General features: G+C 39.5%; 1 protein-coding gene across 4 annotated transcripts in view; it reads right to left on the reverse strand.

The window, feature by feature from the left end:
• LOC143348188 (nucleolysin TIAR) overlaps positions 1 to 24630 on the reverse strand; it is a 647185-nt gene extending 622555 nt beyond the window's left edge. For 2 of the 4 annotated variants that reach the window (XM_076778154.1, XM_076778155.1), the window contains exon 1: positions 21865 to 24630. In XM_076778154.1, coding sequence (XP_076634269.1) covers positions 21865 to 22116 — 252 coding nt within the window. In that variant the 5' untranslated portion in view covers positions 22117 to 24630. The remainder of the gene's footprint in view (positions 1 to 21864) is intronic. The other 2 variants (XM_076778153.1, XM_076778160.1) reach the window with 2 other exon arrangements.
• Between the last annotated feature and the right edge of the window lie 223 nt (positions 24631 to 24853).

Genomic DNA, 24853 nt, shown 5'->3' on the forward strand with positions numbered 1-24853 from the left:
AGAAAAATGATCTGTTGGCTCCCACTATGTTACTAAAATCTATTTATTTCTTCTGCTTTGAACAATAGAAAGAACTGGTCCTTTATGAATTTTTTAACTTTGTATATTTGCCTATACACACTTGAAGAAAATTTTGCTTTTGTATAATAGAATATTAATTTATATCAGATTCGTAATGAGCTGACCTAAAAATCCTCATGTACCAATTTCTAACTGTGACGATACTTCCTACGTTCGCCAGCAGAGACCATCAAAGACCATCCATTACGTAAAGTCACCAATTATAAATAAATGCTTTTCTATCTTGTTTGGATTTAGTGACTCTACTCGGTGAACGAACTTTAGTCACATCTTGCAAATACGTGGTACCCTGTTAAGATTTAATATTATTATACCAAATTTCTACAAAAGTGTACCGATAATTCGAAGACAAAATTGTTCACCGTCTAATGTAAACAATATATTGTAAGTTTGCGAGTTGAAAATAACTTTAGTTCGACTATATAATAGAAAGCAGTTTAATTAGTATGCACGCTCAGCAGGTGTATCAAACGTCTAAGAATAGGAGAGTCTAAAGTAACGGGCGAGGAATAAGAAACGATCGAGTATTTTAGTCGCGCCACTTTCGGAGCAATCGAAACGATCTTATCTTCCCGAACGCAATTCAACCGTTTACGAGTTTTCTGCGACACGACTAACCTTTGTCTACGAGATATATTTCCTGGTTCGCGAGGAACTGATATCTCCTTTGGGACAGACTGGAGCACCTGCTGGCTCCCAAGGTGGCCCCTAACACGATACCAAGCGCGTTCTGTTAGAAACTGGCCCGTTCGGATGCCTCGATGCACGCTACTAAACTATCTACGCTAGAACGAAATAAACGATGGCGATTGGAGAAGGCTCGCAGTTCGCGTTCATTAAAAAGAAACATTCATTCTTGTCAGAGCGAATAAAGCATACCTATTAGCAATTATATACGATGTTCACGTTATTATTAGCCATTCCTGTTAGAAAAAAAATGACATGTTTCGATTTTTTCTATGGAGAATTCTTAAGAAACATTCTTTTATTCCGGATCTTTTATGACCTCGAAGCTTATTATACGGGGTGTTCGACTACACCTGAGAAAAATTTGAATGAGAGATTCTAGAGGCCAAAATAAGACGAAAATCAAGAATATCAATTTCTTGACTGAGGCTTCGTTAAAAAGTTATTCAAAAATTAAATTAAAAAATTTCAAATCATTCTGAAAAAATTATTTCCCATTGTAGGGGTCGATTACAAACATTTTTGGTGAATAGACATACCCCCGAAATCCTACGCAGTTTCGAGAAAAAAATTCATTACCGAAAATTTCATGTCTGACCATACCGTTGACATGTTTCACTGAATTTTCATGCGAATCTTTAAAACATCATAACTCCTGAACGGATTGAACGATTTTAATTTTCAAAAACGCGAACGACGCATATTTAGATAGAAAATATGTAGAAATTGCAAAAATATTCGAAAAGTTGATCCTTGGCCCCGTAAACTGAGGAAAACCCCATAAAAATGGTCCAATTTTCAAACAACCATAAATCCTACAATAGTAAATATATTTCAATAGAACTTTTTTTGTAAATAGAGCTCATGGGTACCTACAAAAAAGTATTAGACAATTTTTCTATAGAGCGTCAAACAAAATTACTAAAAATGAAAAACGAATTTTTAAGAGAAATCGACAGGGGGTAGGTGCTGAAATTTTTCGACGAAAAAAAAAAATTTCAAATCGTTCTGGAAAAATTATTTTCGATTGTGAGGGTCAATTACAATCATTTTCGGTGAATAGACATACCCCCGAAATTCTACGCATTTTCGAGAAAAAAATTCAGTACTGGCGGAACCTTAAACGTTAATAACTTATTAACTTTTTAACGAAACCAACAAATTTTTATTCTTGATTTTCGTCCTATTTTGGCCTCTGGAATCTTGCATTGAATTTTTTTCCAAGGGTGGCCGAACACCCTGTATAGTACACGAATGAACTCGTCTTGACAAACGCTTTCAAATGGCATACAAGAATAAGACACTTCATTTAAAAAATAATGCAAATATGCAAAATTGATATAAGCTGACCTATTGATCATAAGAAACTGTAAAATTTTGTTCTCTTTCAGTTTTCTTCTAATTAGATTTAAAAGAAATCCCTGGCTAATCATAGCCTGAATACGTTACGTCACCAAGGAAATCCAATATCTATTATCAACATCATCACAATGCATCAGTAAAAAGGAGTGACATCGATAAATAACTGTTCTCTCCAAGACATATCGTCTAATTTACTTACTGCAGTTAGAGTTTTGCAAAAACCTTCTTAGTCAATAAAAAAAAAAAAAAATTATGAGGAAAGAACGGTTCTATTTATGAGCCAGCTACTGTACTTTGCGTGTCGTACTGCGGAAGTGTCGAGAATGATTAAAATATTTCTACGTGCGTTTCTATATCGAGAGCGCAGTGTGTTTTCTTTCTCCTGTATGTGTATGTGTATGTGTGTGTGTGTGTGTGTGTGAATTAATTAATGCGAAGGGGAATTTGTGGGGTGCGTGGATTAAGTTTGATCGAAGGAACAAGTGTACGTACAGCATACCAGTTTATCGTAACTGTGGAATATTTATGAAGGGATTACGCTCTGCAATATTTGCCAACCGCTTTACGAACATAACTTTGCCTACTTAAGAGTGGCATGCCCCAATTAAATTTTAAAGGAAAGTTAAATTTTATCGCTGCGTGTAATTCTCCATGATTGTGTGTACGGCATGCGATCGAAGTTGAGCGAATTTTATTCGTTGAATGACGAATAAAAAGTTTAGGCTCATTCGTAAATTATAATCCGTTAACGAATTTGTTGAACCGATATCCAAGAAGCCGCGAGCAAAAGTTACTTTACCAACGAATGCGAAATTTGTATTCGCTATTCGTGAATAAAATTCGCCTAACTTTACGTGTAATTTATCTGCTAATGTTAAAAATTAAAAGTACAACAAGAATTTGAATTTTTCTACGATCAAATTGATATTGTCCTTTAATAATAAATTTCACCACGATTCTTGACAAATACTTTTCTTCTGTACATGTGTTATTATTTTTATAACAATCATTATATTAATTATTTTAATTATTAAAAATTATACTTGACACACGTTGGTGAAAATTAGTACGTTGTGATGTGATCGACCAAATGTTTTGAAGTTTATTTTATTTTTACTCGTAGTATTTAAAGATAAAGGGTCAAAATATAGGAAATACTTAAGAATACTTTTTATTAGGTTAGTGACTCAAATAGAAATAGCAAAATTTGAAAATTGAAATGCATATCGACTTGACCCGATCTCCCCTACACATTAAGCTATATCGCGTAAAGTAAAATGGATACCTGCTGTCTTGGCTCTCTTTGTTCTCTAGTCTGAATAGCTGTATCCATGTTTACAATAATAGCATGGCTCTGGTTGCAACCATGTATTGAATATACAGATATAAGCAGCAAGCCAAAGCAATTACCACGGACCGAGCATCGTCGTTGTTATAGATACTCGTCGTACTCCATTACATTGATTATATAGTAACGAGAGTTGCGTAACCTTCATGGTTAACAGCGATCATTGATTTACCAATCTCAGTGCAATTGATACGTCAACGATTTCGTCTTCGATCAACGTATACAACCAGGAACATCATCTCCTTTCAAACGCGTACATGCATTTCCTGGTGGTAATATCGGAATACGATCAATCAAGAACTCGAGTATAAAGTACATCTAATTTTCCAATATAATCGGAAAAGTGACAAGAAAATAGAAAATAAAATTCATTTGTGTGTAATGTATTATTATGGACACCCCGATATATGTTTTAAGAACGCGTTATAGTAACGAACAAAAGAATTTTGATTCATTTAATAAATTCCTTGTCTATAAGTGACAAAAAAAATTCTTTTGAATTTTCGATTTAAATAAGTTTGCTTCGAACAGTTGTCGCGGATATTGTCCCTCATTGGAATTGCTTTGATCGCGGTTCCATCGCGAGTAAATATTCGCCGCATAAAACGGCCGTAAGTGCATATTTCTTTCCGCGATTATCACAAACCATTTCCCCTTGGTTCGTTCATAAACAATTTCATGCATGCGAGCGTAAATTTTCGTAAAGTCAAAGGCATATTGCAAGTGCGCGTCACGGCACGCGATCGATTCCAGGCAACGCAATTCGTGCACCGTCATTCCAGCATTTTACACGCAGGAAACCTGACGGCGGATAATCCCTTACAATGCGAGGGAATATTTTATTCGCGTCAAACAGTCCGCGGAAAGAACGATCACGCTGGAGAAAGACCGCGGAGAAAGGTGAAAGGCAGAGAATTGCGAAACGGAGGAGCAAAACGAGGATGGCTCAGAAATCTCTGGACGTTGGACTGGCGTCGTGTTGCCACCGGGATTAAAAACCTCAACAAGAAATATAGCCATTGCAAAACCTCTCATTTGCAATCTAGTCCCTGTCCCCCCCCCCCCCCTCCCCTAACCCTCCGCCATAGCCTTTCTTCCCAACAAGGCGATAACATGTATACAGTACTCGGCAAAAATATAAGACACTTCGCATATTTCTATATTTAAAAGAAGAAAATCTACATTTTTTATATCCCACATGGTAGGTCATCTATCCAATTGTCAATTACTTTTAGACGACTCGTTATTTAATATACAATATTTTGTAAAATAAAATTATATTCTTCAAATTAAAAATAATTTTTTAAAAATTCAGATTATTTGAATTATTTAAATGTTTATATTTGAAAGAGGAAAATGTACATTTTTGATATCCCACATGATAGGTCATCTATCTAATCGTCTTTTACTTTTAGATGACTCGTTGCTTAATGCACAATATTTTATGCAATAAAACTATATTCTTAAAGCGAAAATTAATTTTCCAAAAATTCAGGTTATTTAAATTATATAAATCTCGTTAAGATAAATATTGCATATAACAGTGTTTCAATCTTATTAAAAAATCCTAAACCCAAACGAGATTTTTACAAAATCTCAAGTACGTTATCTTGTCCTGTTTATATTATTATAGAATATCAATATTATTCTCTTGTGGTAGCCTCAATAAATAGAGTTGAACAAAGACAGAAGACATTTTCAAATTGTGCTACTCTTTCGTAAATCCTTCGTTCGCGTTGCTTTCTAATTCACGTTGTCCTAATTGTCAGATAAAAGTGTAGTGACATACGTGTAGCAAGTAAGGCATGTAGCAAATAATCGACAAATTAAATTCGAGGTTACACAGATAACACAAAATTTGCAACTAAACCTAAATCAGTAAGCTATTAATGGTTCGTGATAGCCAAATTCGATGACCGAGCGATAATGCGGTTAATTATGAGTCGATATCAACGATAAACTTTGATCGTATCGTGACTGTAAAGTAGTCGCGGAATTCGTTGCCATATTAAATAAAACCGCTAATATCGTATCATTGTCGTATACCGGGTGAATCATATACAACAGTCAATACGAATAACTTGTCTACTTTCTCCGATAAGAAACAATTCATCGGTTCAAACTGCATTTAATTTAACGAGGATATTATTTGATATGAAAAGTTCTTTCGTAAAGGAAACATGAAAGACAACTCATTCTACAAAAAATACATGGTTTCTTCTACCCTATAAAGGAGTCATCAAGTCATAATGGATCGTACTAAGAGAACTCGTTCGTACCTATTTACAAATGATTTAGTTGAAATCGATTCAACATCTAATTGTTACTGTACTATGAAACAAATACAAGATAGGAAAAACCTCGCTAAACAATCACCCGAGTAACAATAAAATACATAATTCGCTTAATTTTCTCAAAAAGAACGACACTAATGAAAGTAACCACATCATTAAACCTCATTGAAAAAGAGAACATCCGTAAATCTAGCGTTAAATAGCTCACCCGGTATGCATTGTGGGTGCATAACGTCGAAAACAGAAGTATGGCGGTGCTCTCATCTAAACGACGCGACTGCGACAAAATGATCACGTGACAATCGCATGCACGTCGAATATTTACACTATCTACTTACTTCGTCCGCCCACGCGACAATGAACCGATGTTTCGATAACAGATTGTCTAGCGATTGGGGCACGCTAGTTGTTTCACGGTATACGGTAGTCCGTAAATAATCAAATTTTCGACTTTGCGGTAGAGGTTCGAAAACAGTATATTGTAACCTTGTATTATCTGAACGTGTACCTAAAGTAATATTCAATATCAACACTTTATGCAAACTCAAACAGAGTTTAAACAAAAAATCAGCCAATTACAAGAGGACGAAAGAAGATAATGCTGACTGTTTGGTAGTCATTCAGGGGATCTACCATCTAAATGTATTATACAATTATTGTAGAGTTCTAAACAGATGGAAACCAATCTTGTGAGTCAAAAATAACGTTTCAAATAAAGTGTTAACACGACAAGTACAGAGTTGCACTTTTTTAAACATTTAGACCACTTTCTGAAAAATGTATGAAACTAGCGTTTCAACATCTTCCTTCAATCTGGGATATTGAAATTGATAAAACGTTGGGAAATTATTTCGATCAGATATACCAAATTGAAAAACCGTTATGTACGGTTAAAGTTTAATTTGTAAAAAAGACATTCGATACGCAGCGATGTAACGCGTCTCGACAGATCAAAGAGGACGGGGCGTTGGAGAATCGAAGAAGGCAAGTGTCATGATTCAAAGTCCAGAAAGGTGTCCGACACGCATGAATACGTACTGCACGATCCTTATTTTCCTTCCTCGGTGTCCCGTGTTTTCTCTTGTCCGTTCACGTCTCACCTGCGACCCAGCTGCCCGTGAAAGGGGGTTTGGGATCAGGCAACGCCTCTGAACGAGGGTCTGCATGTTGTTGCATCGGAGGAGGAGGAGGAGGAGGAGGAGGAGGAGGAGGTCGAGGAGAAGATGGTGAACGGGGCGGGGGAGGCGGAGGAGGGTTGAACGGTGACGGGGTGGGGGTTAACGACCCCGATAGTCGCGATAGGACGTGCGTGAGCCCTCGCACGACTGATTGCGAGTGAGCGACCCTTTGACGATCACGATCGACCAACTTGATGCACGAGAAAGAGAGACCCCGGGTGCAACGCGTACAAGATGGAAAGAGAAGAGAGCGTAGCTGCACATGTGATCGATCCGAGCGTGAGCGTCGAAGAGAGCATCGCCTTAGGGGCTCTCCAGAGTGAAGGGGTTAGTTACACTGATGCGGTGTACGCGGCTACTATCGTGTATCAGCGTAGATAAATCACCGGATGTACTTCGAGGCAGATACGTTGGGAAAGACGTCGCGTTAACGTTTTTGCCACGGCGCCAAGAAGGATTGTACCGGACGACTTTCAATTGCGATGACAAGCTTTCGACTCAAAATACAGAAGTGTGCCTCCGTTGTTCGACGACAATATCGATCGATTAGAATTAAGAATTTTTTACCGATATATTAGGTCGTCCTATAAATTCGTGTCATTCGATATTCCGAAATTGACGAGGATAAAATTTGTAATTTAATAGAACGCGAACAAAATTTCTCGGTTCAAAGAATTTTCGAAATCAACAATTCATGCTTTGAAACAAGTAGATATTGTGTCAAGGCTCGAAGTTTGGAATCCATTTACGGAACGAAATTTTCTTGATTGCATGAATATTTTTGTTAACATATAATAAAACCGAACTTTACATGAAATAAAGTACAACAATCTCCAGACTTATTAATGGGTAAACAATTTAAAAATGCCAACGTTTTAATGAAAAGCGTTGAACTACATTTTAATAAAATGTCAAAGCAGTTTTGTAGCAACGATACAATGGCTTTGCCAAAGGAAAGGGAGTTGTCGAACGAGAAAAGGTTTATTGTTTTCCATAAAATTCCATTTTTCTTGTTTCTACTCATATAAAATAATTATGGCTTTTCCAATTGGTATGCAATCTAAAACGAAGATCACAACATGTATCATGAAAATGAAAGTTTAAAATAATTGAAATAAATTTAATTTTGACTACGAAATTAATTTTTTTCTTGCGTAAATTTATCGTATCTTATAAAAGTACGTTGTTGAAACTAGTCAAATCATATTATTTGGAGTCAATTTCTGTTGACGATCATCGATATGAAGTTGTTTTTAATTTTGGCCATGAAACGTCGCTCTCCGGACCACTGTGCGAGATATGGAACATCCCATTATCGGACCACAACTATACACCGCTTCGAATCGAGCTAAATCTGTTACCCCTCGATAGGACATGTATAATGAATATTTTATTTCCATGTAAAGCCCTACATAGCACTTTAACTCTGTTTCATATTAACTACTCACCAGGGTCTATTAGAAGTAACATCCTTCTTCGACAGGAATTTCAATTAACCCAGCATAGTTAACTATTTAATTATATAAATCGTATAATTATGAGTGCCAACATACATTGCGTATATCTTTTCATCATATACTCGTTTCAAACGTCTATTGATTCGTGTCTTATCTACCAATGACTAAGGATACTATCTGTACACTAAAGGATTTTTTCTCTCGTTTACCGAATAAAATTATTTTATTTTATATTGATATCTAACAAGGAAAGTCATTCTCACCGATTTCTAAAGATACGTAAAAATAGATTTCATCCTACTAACGTTGTTACAAGTAAAACCGAATTGCCTGAGGAATAATAAATATAGGAAAAAGGAACTACGATCGATCGGAATAATTAATTCTATCGACGAAACATTAGTTTCCTTTCCGCGTAAACTTTGCGTCCGAAGTTACGAGTTTAATTCGGAGTTGAGAAACGATGGCAGGACAGAACGACGCAACAAAGAATGTGGAGCACGGAAGGTAAATGGAAAAAAAAACGCAAAGTACATTGAGTAATCACTGGAGTTAATCCCGACTCTGTTCCATAAATCGAAATTTTTAGTTCACCGTAAGTGGAGCATGGAATTGTATAGTCCATGATAACAGGACCTAATCAGGATACACAGAATCGTTCGTGAAGTTATGCGAGATATAGTCATTTGTGGACCCTTGAATTCGTATTTATGTTTGTACCCGCCGTTTGGCAGCGGTGGTGGCAGCGACGGTGGTGAGAGTCTCGTGGAATTGAAATGCAAATAGTGGGATCCGGGATGCAAATTCCGGTTGCACGGGGTAACGCCAGCCAGCCATCCTGAACGAATGAGCGAACGAACGAACGAAACACGGCCCAGGGCAGGCACGGATCAGTTCAGAACGGAACCAAAAGGAATGGAACTGAGTGGACTGCGGATAAAATGAGTGAGGGAGAAGGAGAGGGTGAGCGATGAGTGGGGCTGAGAAAGAAAGACAAAAAATTGATTGCAATTCGGCGCCACTCTCGGCTTGCTCGAGATAAAAGTAATGCGTTTCGTGCATAACGAGTCCCTCCGCCTCTACCCAACCCTCTTATTCTCGCGTGTTGCCCGCGATCTCTCCCTTCTCGCCACCCACCCGTTTCCTCTTGCTTTATGCCACCTTATTTCGTACTGCCACTTTGTTTTCAACTTCGCTAGGTGCTTTCTAGACACTCGTTTCGATGAGTAACACCGATCATTACGTAGAATCATTCGGTTCTTTGATCCAACTAACACATGGACCGCTTATTTACAACTTGGTGTCCGTGTTTGAAGGAAATTAACAAAACAAAAAATTCATACGCACATATGGAACAAAAACGAATTAACACTGTGCAACGATGTACAGAGTGTTTGGCCACTCCTGAGAAAAATTTTAATGGGAGATTCTAGAGGCGAAAATAAGACAAAAATCAAGAATATTAATTTCTTGACTGAGGCTTCGTTAAATAGTTATTAAAAAATTTCAACTCGTTCTAAAAAAATTATTTTTGGTTGCGGGAGTCAATTACAATCACTTTGTAAATAGACATACCCCTGAAATCTTACGGATTTTCAAGAAAAAAAATTCAATACAGACGGAATTTTAAACGTTAATAACTTTTTAAGGAAGCCTTCATCAACAAATTAGTATTCTTGATTTTCATTTTATTTTGGCCTCTAGAATCTCGCGTTAAAATTTTTCCCAGGGTTGGCCGAACACCCTGTATATTATAAACGAAACTAACACTTATTTATTAAAATTTATTCATTATGTTATAAAGTAAATGTGATGAATATTGAATGTCACGAATCTTACCAAAATGTTAACAATTTTTAATTTTCTTTTTATCTAGATAACTTTATTTTTAGACAATTAAAAACTAGCATAACCACAATTTGACATAGAACTTATTTTTACATCCTCATAAAAATTCAAGAGTCCTATCTAAATTTACTTTCTTTAAAATCTAATCTTGAAAATTAATCTCTTTGGCTTCTTAGTAAAAAGTCATGTCACCCATAAATATAATAGTTGCGTATCTCGATAGGTTCCGAATCATTTGGAGACCTTCTTTACAATGTTTTGATACCAGAGTATCAATTCCAAACGTCAATGTACTGGTACTATGAAATCAACTCGCACAAAACCGAAATCGCTACCGTCAATGTTTACAAGCGCCGACACAAGTGGAAACAACGAGTAATGGTGAGATGCGTCACTCGAGACGTTGCACGCGAATCGTGGAGGAAAAGAAAGAAAGAACAATTCCACGTGTCTTTATCGCCTGAACTTAACTTTCAAGTACCGCCATTTTTTTATTTATCAAGATTCTTACTTATCCCTAGTTCGTGCCAAAACTCCACACTGTCTAAAGAAAATACTTTTCCCTTTTTTTTAGATTAGCAGATTCATTGGTTCTACTTGAAAAATTTTTTATTCGAAACGTATGTACGAGCTAAAGATATGAATTCGAACTGAATGAAAAAAAATACATCCTTTATCAAGAATGTCTAAGAAACCGTTAAAATGTTGCAGTTTAGACAGAAATACCTCCTCAAAATATTAACCCTTAACGATTCAGAAGTATTTCGATGCTATTACTTGTCGCTGGGATCGATATTTTTCATACAAAGAAACATCGTGTTCTAAATATTTGTATATCACGTATAGAATAAAAGACATTTGTTTTTTAGTGAGCATTCATTGATATATTTTCAGAGTAATACGATAGTGAATTTGTGATAATAAACATAATTAATAAAAGTACCGTTACGCGTTCGATACTTGAAACTTACGCATTCTTACGATCAAGATCAAGACTTTCAAAACACCTTAGACGATCAAGAGTTTTTTTTAGCTTTGTCCCGCCAAGTCCCGTCATAACCGATAACTAAAAGTAGGATTTTGCCAAGACAGAAGGAAGAGAATTTAAAATATAACAGATAGAACGCGAACTTCGAGATTGGATAATGACATTAGCCGAAACGTTTAGCAGAGTTTCGTTCGCGTCACTCCCTTCTCTTGTACCGGATAGGATCGATACTTGGTAATTATATTAAGCAGAATGTCGGCGGCAGTGACTGGCCCACACCACGGCTTATTTCGAGATAGAAGTATCACTGCATGGCGATGGACGACAATCGGACGGTTAACAGGAAGTAATTGGACACTCGTAGTTACCAGCCAGCGAAGCACATCTGTAATTCGCTGGATGGGTAGAGGTCGGTTGTCACTATTAGCTAGATTCTGTTTTGCATGCCTACCAACTTGCATACGTCGTGCATATCAATTTTCTGTCACGTTTCCACTTATAATGTTGATTCGATTAACAATTGCGCAAGTAGGCATTCCAACTTATTCGCGTCATTGCGCCGCTCGTGAATGTTGAATGTTAACTGAGGCTACCCCATTGGTACTCCACTGACCACGATAATTTCTCACATTTATCCATTTCGATTTCTAACGCTGGATTTACGGATTTTCGTTCCACGTATTTTTATTGTAATCCTTTGTCTGGACAATTACATTAAAATGCAGTTTTACTTTTAATTAAGATATATATCCGTATCATTAAATTAATCATAAATTGCTAACACACAAAATAAAAATTCACGCGACGGTAATCGTTCGAAACATGTTACTTCATGTTATTCGCGTTGCACGAGGAAAATTCTTTCAATCTCCTATAATGCCAATTCATACAACGTGTAACGTATTAACCGCATTATACGGGAATCTACCGTGCTTTGTTTCTAACACTGACTATAGTCGGTATTTATGCGAGGACCTGTGGATGCGAATGCCAACTATAGTCATCCATGTAATGAGCCGTGAATACTAATGCTGACTACAGTCGGTGTTCGTGTAATGATTAACCCTAATCGTACTGGGATGTGATTTGGGTCACTTAACAAGTTTAAATTGTTATAGTGTTTGAAAGTATATTTGTGAGATAATTACATTTTATTCGCAATTAAATAACAAAATGCATTTATTGTTAAAGGGAGGATTCTAAATATACGAAACATAGAAATATACAAAGTGTCAGTTTGTCCAGCACTGTTAGAATTCAGTTTAGTTTTATAAAAATACGCAGACGTTTCTCAATCTGCGAATCATAATTGCGATCTAGCGGTACGGTTAAAATCACAGTGAATCGGAACATCGTAGTGTTTACGTTTTTCAATTTCCTGTTATGAATTTAGCTACTAAATATTCGGTTTCACGAACACTGTGGGAGCCAACAGTTGCTATAGTTGTTTCCCCGCGACGCGATAAAAAACAGATGAACAACCGGAGGAAACCTGAACATTATTTGCATAGATATTCAAACATAGAAACGTTTGTTTCATTTTGAACAGCGATGCAAAAAATCGGACGGTTAGCTACTAAACGCACAGAACTTTCGTTACCATCGATCCGACCGATCAAAAAGACCAACTACGAAACGTTTTCCGCAACGACGATGGACAGAAGGGACGAAGGCTGTCGAGCGGAGCATGCCGGTAGCTCGGTAAAAGGAGTACCATCGATTACAGCGAAATTAACATTTAAAAGCGTAAAATTTGCAAGTGCCAAGAAGGCCGGCGCTGTACTAACTGTGGACTGTACAGAGCCCCGCTGTACATAATGCTACCTGCACACACGAGCGCACTCGTTACCAAGCGCAAGCAATTTGTGAGAGAGAAACGGAACAAGAGACGTTGAAAAGGGAAAACGAAATGCAAAATAGCCGAGAGAAAGAGAGAGATACTGAACAGCGTGGGAATAACGTAATGGATAAAGAGGAAAACAGAGAGCAATAGAGAAACGGGGGGAAAAAAAGAGAAGGAGAGAGAAGAGGGGGAGGGGGTTAACCTCGCTGCTAAATGTAAATGTCCGGCATTTGTTACTTCGCCTGTATGACCCGCTGTTTGTTTGTATCTGCGGCACAAGCGTAACACGCTGGAAGTAGAGACGAGAGCAGAAAGAGGCGAAGGAGGAAATGATACGTGGTACCCGGTGGAGGACGAGCAGACACTTGCAACATCAGCGGCGTAGCTGTATTCGGCGTGTCTCTTTTTGTTCTTGTTTTCGTATCTATCCTTTTATTTTCTTCCCCCCCTATCACCCCCCCAACCTCGGTCCTTTCTGCCGTTCTCCGTAAGCCACCGCTTCGGTACGCTCATTTGTAAAATATTATGATGGCTCCTGCTGCGTTGTATTCGTTACGGGCTACCGGGGGTCCTCTTTTATGAATTTCATCTTAATTACTGACCTATCCGAGGACCCATGTGTCCTCGTTGCAAATCAATCTGACATATATATTTTATCGAAACTTTGCACATTCGCTTCACGAATTTATAGCAGTTTGGTAGGGTTTGGCGACTCTTAAGAGAAATGTACGTATATTCCATTAAAAATGTGGCGGGTGTTTCCAACGAGACATCCAATAAAGGAAGATTATTTCACAAAAATTGTAAATAAGATTGAGCTGTTAGTCCGCACGACATTCCGTGAGTATCTATCAATTCGTACACTTGCGCTCTTCTTGTCAGTCCAAGTATCCACGGAACCATTGAAATCCCACGGAATTGTATCGCGTCCTCCCCCACGAGTTCCCGTTTCTACGCTCGATTCTCCGTGTTGTTAGCGAATACGCGGCCGAAAACGATCAACCGCCTGGCCAGGAGTGCGGAAGAGGGAGGGGTATTAAAAAGAGCAAAGGGCTGAAAAATTTGCTCGTCGATCAAAGGGCTTAACGAGTTCCAAAGAGAGACGATTAGTCACGCAGTCGCGCGTACGCAACGCTCGGAAGGAGAACGCTGCTCCACCGATTATTTTATAAACTGCCGTTAAAGTTTATCTAAAGACAGTTCATTGGGTTTGCGCTGCAGTCGACCAAAGATATTGTCATTTTTGCGCACGGTCGTTTAGGACAGATCACCTGGATAGATTCTAGATACGATTTTAGATGCAGTCGAGCCTTGCGTTTGAGACTGTGTGTACGCTTCTGTCCACAAGTCACCGGACACTTAATCAATGTGAAACGACGTTATAACATACATTGTGAAATAAACGTAATTGATAACAAACTGTTAACAATTTTTAATTTTCGTTTTACGAGTGTATAAGCTTCGTTTAAACACGATCGTTCAAAATTAATGGTGGAACTCTCTCGATAATTGTTTTTTACTATTTTTGTTGTTAATATCATTCCTACCTTTTTGTAATATTTTCTACCAGATCTTGTTTGATTTTAAACGCGTCCACCGTCAAAGTTTATTTTTTTACGCGTTATAAAATTCAAAACGAAGAAATGTAATAAAGGTAGACAAGATTGCTTTAAAAAATTGTATCTGTACTCTAACACGTTCACGAATGTTATAGTATTCATTTTCATTGTGATACAAAATGACACGAATGCTATAACATTCAAATTTATAAGCCACATTATCATGCATTCAATTCTATATAGCTTTTTTTTTAAATTATTATGCGCTTTAATGTAATGTAATTGACCTTCAAATTTCCCCCACCACTCTACCTACATAAAAATGATTCATATCACATAATGTGCCCCTTTAAATAAAACCTCGTAAAATATTGTATGTGATTTCAGTCAGAAAATGTTTTGTATCGCATTTTCGGGGCAGCTATACGACGAAACAATTGAATCAGAGATTTCATGGGCAGAATGGTTTCAATAATTATTAGTATCGCTTAAAAAAAGAAAAGAACGATCGTGTCGCGGAGTGGTTTATCAGTTACAACGCAGTCCTATTTCAATATCCCCCTCCCAGCAACGATCGCGCCAAATACATAAAGAAGATCGTGAAAAATTGAAGGATCGATCCGCGAAACTGAATTTTATAAGCACCGGATGAATTGAATGCACTGGATTCGTATCTTTATCTGATATCTCGGTCGAACTTATTTCGACAATAGGCAGCAGCTTGAGCTAATAATATTCTTCCCTCGGAGCAAAGGATGAGGGCTCGGAATCAGAATGCCGAGGGTTACTTTCGTGCGCCAGCTTTTTCCTTCTCTCCGTCTTCGTTGTTCCCGCAGCGGAAGCCTTCCCCTTTCTCTTTAGCCCGGGAAGAAAAGCATTGTGCGGAAAACTTCCACACACCAGAGCGGAGCCGCGCCGACGACTGCCGTACTTGTATGAGGCCGCCACTCTTTTGATATCTCAACGTAGTAGACGAGTGGCGTGTCGTAATGAAATCATCTCCAGTGCTTTGATCTTCCCCTTGCGCGCCTCACTCCTTTCCACCATGAGCAACCTCCGCGTCGCTTTCCCTTGAAAACGGCTACGCAGGCCCCCGTTCCACTCACCACCGTCCCCCGACCATCCCCGCCTCCGCCCCCAGCCAACTTTTCTCCACCAACCCCTAGGCCCCCCCCTCCTCCTCATTCCACCCAAACCCCTAACACCACTCCCAACAATTCTTCCCGTAATGAGTTCCTTCTGCGCTTTCTTCGCCGCGATACATTTTTATATGCGAAAAGCAATTTCCTAATTATGGCTAGCGCTATCCGGTTATCCTTTGTCGCGAGCCGCCGCGCCGCTCCTTTCTTCCGCCGGTTACGTTGCCCGACCGGCTCATAATTACATTTTCGCGTAGTGTTTTTCGCACGACGACGCTAATAGACGCCCGGAGAAAATGCACGTGGTGACGAAAGGAACGGAGAGCGTAACCAGCCGGCGAATCGCAATAACTCTCGCGCTACAACAGCCCCGGTTCCGGAGCAACGGCCACCTGGTGCGTCGACCAACATCAGGATTTACCACCAATTTCTACCCGCGTTCTTTCGCTGCTGGACAAAATGATAACGCACCGTCACAGTTATACGGAGCCTACGTCGCGACTTATCGCTCTCGATGGAAACTTCAAAGAAGAGGTATTTGATAGAAGACTGCGTTCAAATACTCTTACGCGATGTTTCAACGTTATTTAAAGAAATAGAATAAAATGTGTACTCGTTTCCTCGAATCCTTTTCCCGCAAACTATGTACTTGAAGAAAGCAGAACGTCGCCGAGAACACTAGAAAGAAGATGAGTACCTATAGAGCACAATGTTCAGAAGAGCGTCAAAGTTCAACTTCAGAGGATTCAAGCGCTTGACCTCCGCTCTGTAACGCGCAACTCGTAACTTTTAATTTTTTTCCACGACGATCTCGACTATGGTTCGCAATTTTCTGTCGCTAATTTCGTCGAAAATTATCCCAAGAATTATTTTTTCAACGATGTAAAACAAACATCCCTATTACTGACACCCATTAACGATCCCTTACTTACTATATTTTATTTAGGGCAATAATAGAAAGAACTGAGATGGAAAAAAAAGTATTTGAAAATAATTTATTTAAACTGAACATAAAATAATAGCTTCAACGGTATAGTAGAGACTTTTTGACTTATTTTTGTTTTTATATTATGTTTTTTATATTATTTGTAAAATAATTATTTGAAATAATCTGATTATTTGTTATTTTATTTGAAATAAAACCCTAGTTTCCCTGATTTGTTTTACCAAGTAACGACTTGCTAATCTGACGAAATACAGAAAAGGTTGGTTTACTATTCTAAACACTAGGAATAGTAGACCACTGTAATAGTGGCCGTGTTGACACGCCCCCATAATGAGGTGATTATTCTCATCTTATGTACCTGCCATAAAGGCGTTGAATCGATACAATCTGAATGGTGCGAGCGAAGTCAAGTATAGCATATTATTTCGCGAACTCATTTCTCAAATTCCAGAAACAACCCTATAACGCTACTTCCACGCCCCAACAAAAAAGCATTTCTCTTCATTGTAATCAAAACTATAAATTCAGTTCAATTTTTAATCGTTCAATTCTTACATAACAATACATAAGAACATCATAATTAAACGATAAAAAAATATTTCTGTACTTATTGTTTCACGATAACTTCGAAAATTATTATTTTATCTTCCACTAATCCTCGTTCATAATAAGATCCTTACTTCGACGTTGAAACATCGTTATTTTATAATTTTGTTTCACTTTTAGCAATTCTTGTCTTCCTTGTAAAATCTTGAGTTCTATACTTCGTAAGAAGAATGTTTCAAGACTCTGAAGAATCTGTTTCCCTTAACTTTCTTTTATCCAATACCAATCTGAACAATTTCCTCTTAGAGACCGACATTTTGCTGATTATTTCCCGATGCATTATACCTTTATAGAACTATGTATGGTATCAATACCATCTCCACTGCTCTTCAAATTATTTTATTTATTGTCGTATCCTTGTGTATGATATTGAAAAATAAAAATAAATTGTACTTTGATCGCTAAGATATACAATTTTATCAACACAATAATTTCTTCCTTTGTTCGTCCGAAATTATAATTTCTTATTTTCTTTTCTTTTTCTATACTCTAACAAACCGCGGATACGAAGGTTTCACTGTATTAACAAAACAATTGTTAATGTTCGTGTCAACAAGGATGCTCGATGATCTATTTATCTAAATTCTTACATATCATATTAAATGTAAATATGCAGTGCAGTTTGGCAATTAAGGTATTAGAATACGATGTCACGCCGCATCAATTGAATTTCCCCCTGAATTCATGACTTGTTTAAAGCGTATATGTAACCCGACAGGGATAGTATCCAAGTAATTGTTCCATGCACAATAAAGGAGCCACGATCTTTTGAGAGGCACGATCCATCGGAAACTACCATGGACGTTGACGATGATCGATTCGCGGGACGTATAAGTAAGAAGGTTGCAGAAGATGCCCGGAGGTGGAGCAGATGAAGGACGAGATGCTCGTTCTTTGTACGAAAGAGCCATGACCGTGGTAGGTATATAAGGTGTATCGAGCAACAAGGACTAACGGCCTCTAATTAATAAAGTTACGCGAACAACTCTCAAAGTCGTCCTACTCCTCTACAGCCTTCTACCCGGGGTATCAGCTATTTCCCTCGCTTTATAAATTCTGTTATTCTCCCCCCTCGTGTCTTCCTTCTGTATCGCTTCGTCATTCTTTCGCGAAGGCCAGCGTGCAAACTTCTGTCCTTTTATTGGATGAAAATTGCACCTTAACCTGAAGGTTTACTTCCATCAGCGTTAATTATGCTCGATTATTTTGTAACGATTCGCAGAAATGTTTCTATTATACGATAACACTTCGCTTCCTCAATGTTTGGAAACATGTAACTGGTAATTATTTTCTTTTTTTATTAAACATTTGAAACCACACACGTTTATATGTTTACAATGGTGAGAAAGAATAGTACAACGAAGTTCTTAGGTTCGTTGAGGAGGTAGAAAATAATTTTACAAGCCTTTATATTGGACTTGTAAATAAATAGATCAATGCTTATTGGAAATTAGAAGCCTAAAACTATCATAGAGTTGGTTAATTGAACTCTCTACACGTGGTATAGATTACATTGCCACAAAATGTAATTTAAACCTTCAAAATCGTTACTATATTTACGTTATCAACACGAGGTAAACAAGAAGCCAAATAATAACGATTAGCTCTGATTCTGTTGAAACTAACGATAAAATCCCTCTTTAAACTTTTGTGAGAATACCAGGAATTGGAAATATTTCTTACCCTTAAATAGATCATACTCCTTCACGATATTTGTATCGTAGATTTTAATGACCAAACTTTGTATGAGACCGAATTAAAAAGAATTGGTGAAGCGACGCGTTGCGTTTTGATCCAAAATGGCCCCCGTTTTAGTCTCATCCTATCCGTTTCTCAAGAAGCCTCGGAATAATTTCCCAGCGATTCGAAAAGTTCGACGCATCAATCCATCCTAATTTACCGATGCTCCCGAACAATGATGGAGAGATAAATTCACGCGATACCGCTAGTTCCACCCACCGTTCCGTACGTCCGGTTCCCCGAGCGTTGATAATTGATAACTCGCACGAGAGCACGATACATACGTCTTTTCTTCTCATCGGCGAGCCGGCGCCAACACGGAGAGGTTCGTATCGTTTCGTGGACTATCGTGCTGATTCTGGTGTAGCGTCGTAGCGCCACAAGAGGAAACACCACCCGCGGACTGCCAGACTTTAAGAATTAAAGGAAGTTCTCGCTGGCAACGGCAACGCGACGCGTTCGCTGCGTGTCTCGACAAAGACGCTAGCCCGAGAGAAACTCGTCGGGCGAGTTATGGCTCGCTAAAGAAAATTGACTTGAATCCTGGCCAGGATAATAAAAGCGCGTCGCTATGAGGAAACGCGGGCGAGAAGAATGAAGGAAGCAATACGACGATCCAGGACGATACCGTGAACAAGAAGCTACTTGCAAACGTTGAGACATCGAAGAGGAAACTGTACCGCGGTATAGTTATCGGGCTTCGTTAGAGATGACGATATGGATAGATATCAATTAAGTGTTATTATGTCCTTTATGCCGATATACCACCTGTCGATAAGATCGTGGTACTGGTTAGACGGATACATGCGATCTGATAGCGAGGATCACGCGACAGTTCTGTGTGATTCACCTACAAGCACATTGTATCCCTAACGCTGAACATGACAACGTCAAACTGAACCGACAGCCAACCCAGATAGTGTATTCGTGTACACTGTTTTTTTATACTTCGTTTGCAGCGAGACCTTAACGTTAGAACTAGGGACTTGCACCGGGTAAATATCGATCGCATACACTATGATAATACTTATAGAAATCAAAACATCGAAATACCGGTATTTTATCTATATTTGCAAGGATCGAAAACCACTATATCGAAGGCGATATAAAGGTGAATTACGTTGCATGCATAATATAAAAGACATTCGAGGATAGTCTATAAATATAATCTACGTAAAATATAAATATTATATCGGTAAGGAAATATACCGTACAAGCTGGATCAACTTTCATTTCAGAGATTTTCGACCTCGCTGCTATAAATGCCTGAATACTATACAGGGTGTCCCAGTATCAATGGTACAACCGTGAAGGGTGATTCTACATAAAGAAATAAAATTCATTTCGTTCGAGACTTCGTTTTCGAGGAAATCGACTTTGAAAATTCATTGTGTGTGCGTACAATAAAGTACGACTTGGGCTTGAGCGTAAGTAGAAATAGTGATTAATGGACAGACACGTCATGGAAAATCGTATTTAATCGTATGCGTATCTAAGTAGCATAAATGTATAATTATAATTAATACGTATAATTATGTATAACTTCTTTAAGAATATAAAAACTGTAAAAATATTCATTTTCCTTGCGTAATAAGTATTTTATAAATAACCAGTTATTTTAACTGGTCTGGTAGAAACAGGCATACAGTAAATCTCGGTAGTTTTCTATTATATGAACTCTATATTTATATGAACTCAATGGTAAACAAGCAGTTCTTATAACCGGGCAGGTTCATATAATAGAACTCCACCGATTATCCACACAACTTTAAACTTTTCGTTTGTATGACCGGAGTTCGGAGTTCTTGTTCAGCTAGGTGGATTTAATCATACCTACAGCTCATTCATAGCAATATTAAAATATTTACGAACTTGAAAATATTAATAATACGAAGTGGAAGAATATATCATAACACTGCAAGAGAAAAACCGCCGACAATTTCGAATTTTTATTTCAAGTTAATAAAAATTTATCAACTGACACGTTGATAACACGTGTATAATAATCCATAACGCTTTATATAGAAACAAGGTTTGCGTGCGCGATATTCATAATAGTTTCTGTACATTGTGGCATTAAAGTTGTTTTTATTAATTATACTACGGGCAAGGCCGGTTAATGTAATAGCATGTGGGCAGAGTAAATCATATAAGCAGTGAATTGTTATTTCATTTATAGTTCGTCAGGTCCGATTTTACGTTTAACCGAATGGCTTGAATTGTACCACTGATGTGTAAATCAGCGAACTGGAATTCTGGTAACTCGATGATAAACGACTCTGTCCTAGCTATTGAGACACGCACATTATTTTTTAACTGTCACGATCAGCAATGATGGATTATAGGATTGTTGCATGCGAGATATTCCTCTAATCGTCGCACGACAATGTATAGAACAATTGGTTTCGTTGTTAAATGTTAAAAATCGTCGACTTTTTACGTTGCCCAGGAATTCTTCCATAACGAATTCTATCACAGCATTGGAAACAAAAAGTATTCCTTTTTGTCCGGAAATGATGGAAGAGTTAGTTAAGGAAAAATTTTAAGAAAAAACAAATACCAAACGAATTATAATCGGATGTTCAAACGTATTTTTCATAACTTTTCCCATAGTTTTCGGACAAAATGGATATTTTGCAGCTAAGAATGCTACGAAATAATTTCCAAGCAAGGCAGAAGATGGAGGATTTTCAACATGGTCCTTTCCATGCTTCTTTCGGTCTTGTTACGATAATAACATTGACCGATCGAGACAGAGGAGGATAAGAAAATCGTGGCATTATTTTACCTTGTTGGGGGTCGTTGATTGCTGCTGCGGCGAACAGCTGGTGCTATGTATGGTCGGCTGGTTGGTCGTAGCCGGCACGATACCTTGATGATTCAGGTGGCTCAGCTGATTGAGCTGGGTAAGTTGTTGCGGCTGCTGAACCGGATTCTGGGTAGTGGCCTGCAGCTGTTGATGATGCGTCTGATGCGCAGGGTGGGTCGTCTGATGATGCGTCGCGGGGAAGGTGGGCACCGTGAACGGGACGAACAGCATCGGGCTGCCGAGGATGTGCGCACCACCTCCACCCAATGCCCCCGTCTCCTCCCTACACCTTTTTCGTGCGTTTTTGGTTTTGGATAACTCTTTTTATTCCGTCAACCGTGTTTGTTACTTCGGCGTGCTACTACGTATAGTCTTATTATATTGTACTGCCGATGTCGAGGACCAACAAAGTAGAAGCGGATGTAGCAGTAGTAAAAGTAGTAGTAATGGAAGTACAATAGTAGTAGTAGTAGTGGTATTACTATACGTGTCGAAGCGAAGCTAGAATGTATGTTTAGTGATTTGTTGTTACCTGCACTCCTGCCCCAGCTCCTGGTGCTGGGGGTGGGCGTAGGGGGCGGCTCGGACGGAGGTGGTGGACGCCACCCTCGCTACCCTCAGCGATAGGCCGCCTCGCTGACTGGTTAACTGGACCGAAGCTGGTTGGTGATTGCTATGCACACAGCAACAGGCACGACAGCCAATCGGTTGTTGCTGATTCGGGATTGACTGGGGGTGATGAGTTATGGGGCCCCTGGGCCCCGTGGAGGAGGGAGAACACGGGTACACCCCAACCAGGCAACCCACCACCGCAGCCCCGGGGCCCGGCGCACTCGGAACCAAGGCGCCTCTGGACGAGGCCACCCCAACCTCGCTGGCCCTCCTGCAACCACTGCACCACTGCACCCACCCTCCTAAATGGGATCTCTGATACGACCCACTGACTCCGATCGTTGACCCGGACTGGAACACTTCCACCTGGGCCTCTTTCAAATCGCGACCTCTTACGGGCGGGATCTTGCTACTTTGCAGCTTTCCTCGTGGCAAACAATTTGGAGCACTCTTTTCTAACCACCGTTGATCCTCGAGTCACGCACCTTCTCCTTTCTCGCGCGATATTTACTTGCTTCACTCCGACTTCTATATTCTCTCCCGATTAATTTCGATCGTTTCGCGTCGACGTGTCGACCGCTCGCTTAATTTTCAATCCCGTCGACGCGCGTGCCTTCCTCCGAACGTATAATCGCGATTACGATAACCTTCGCGTATTTAGACGGTTTATCGGTGTTTCGAGGTTCGTGTACGATACAGGATCGCTTTCTATCGAAAACTCTCGAGGTCGATGCACAGTCATAACCACGTGGTCGACTTGAGTAACACCGGTACGTCGATCCTTCGGCTCGCCGCTACAAATACAAATGGCGAATCTATTCTTTGACGCGACACGTTCACTCGTATTCCTTAACAAAAACTTTCCTCGATTCGGCCGAACGATCGTGTCGCGGCACGAGCCGGTATCAAAGACGCGACGCTGGGTTCGTTCAACAAGTTCACAATTGATTGCACGTTTATTCCTCGTGTTGGTTGTATTCGTCGAACAGCTTCTCTCAAACTACTCGTACGTATTTTTATCCAGCGATCGTAAAAAGCTTGCACACTTCTACTGTCGATGGGTACTTGGAAACACTGTTTTTTACTTTCACCAATTACTCTCGATGTTATTACACGTTTAACGACGTTGTATCGCGGCACGGTTCCGGGCAAATCACTAAATCATCGCGACAACACTTTTTCAAAAGATTCGCTAACTGTCAGAATTGCATTTTTATATTTTCCCCAGCTCGGTCTAATTTTGTTTATTCCTTTCTACCTCCGTGAAACGGTCTGCGTCATCGCGCTACAACGAGCTTCCTAGTCACGAGAAACGACCGGTGTTTCTATCGTGTTATTTTCCCGTTTCGCCGCGTCGAACTCGATTAGGCAGGATGTCCTCGCGATTCTGTAAACGAGGACAAAGTAGAAACGGGTGGAAAAAGAGGGAACCTAACCCGTAATGTTGGAAGGTCGCTCGTCGACTGACTAGCACTTCCGTTCAGGCTGTTGTGCGATTCAGAGTGGGGGATGCTTCGTTGGGTTGTTGTGTGTAGGGGCTGGTGGCGGTGGGTAGACTCGTTGGTTGGTTGGTCGAGGTGGTTGTGTGTGCACGGCTCGTGCTGTGCGCGGGAAACCAAGGGGTTTCGGGCTTCTACAAGCAGTACGGCCCGGCAAAATACCGACCAGTTTCACGTGGTTCGCACTGCCTTGAGTTCGACTACTTTCGTCGAGCCTTTCCGCGTGACTCGCGGAGATTCGCTCTTCTTGGGGCGTCGATATCTCTTCTCGGTATCGTTCTTCTTCTATTCCGGTATTTCGAGTTCGCTGATCGTTTATTCGTTGTGTTTCCCAACGTAGTGTCAACAGGAAAATAAGCCGCAGCGGGGGTGTTTTCGTTGTAAGAAAGAGAAACTAGGAAGTGATCGCAGTGAAGAGAGTAGCTTGTTACGATTATTCCTTTTGTAACGTCTAACTTGTGAAAAAGACAGAGGCCACTGATTTTTCGGTGTGTCGAAACAATGGCCCCGAATCGGTATACACTTTGTCAACGGAATAAAATTTCTCGAATCCGGTGTTCCGCGAGAGAAACGTCGAGCCGACGGACGGGGTAGCACGAATCTTACGGATCGGTTGATTCTTCGTGGCGCACGTGCTCCGGTTCCTCGGCTGTCAGAACCGAGTAAACACTCAAACAACGCACTCGAGACACCACTCACAATCGTCGTACTCCCGTATCACGCACTCCAGGATCGACACTCGCGCGTAGAACGGACGTCGGCCGAGAAATGATCCCGCTGGATCAAGATCACACCGGGAATACAACGTAAAAACGAATTGGCTCGTAAACGTGCTTCTCCGTACGCGTGCGTCACCG

Source organism: Colletes latitarsis, chromosome 11 (genome assembly GCF_051014445.1).
Source record: "Colletes latitarsis isolate SP2378_abdomen chromosome 11, iyColLati1, whole genome shotgun sequence".
Lineage (NCBI taxonomy): Eukaryota > Metazoa > Arthropoda > Insecta > Hymenoptera > Colletidae > Colletes > Colletes latitarsis.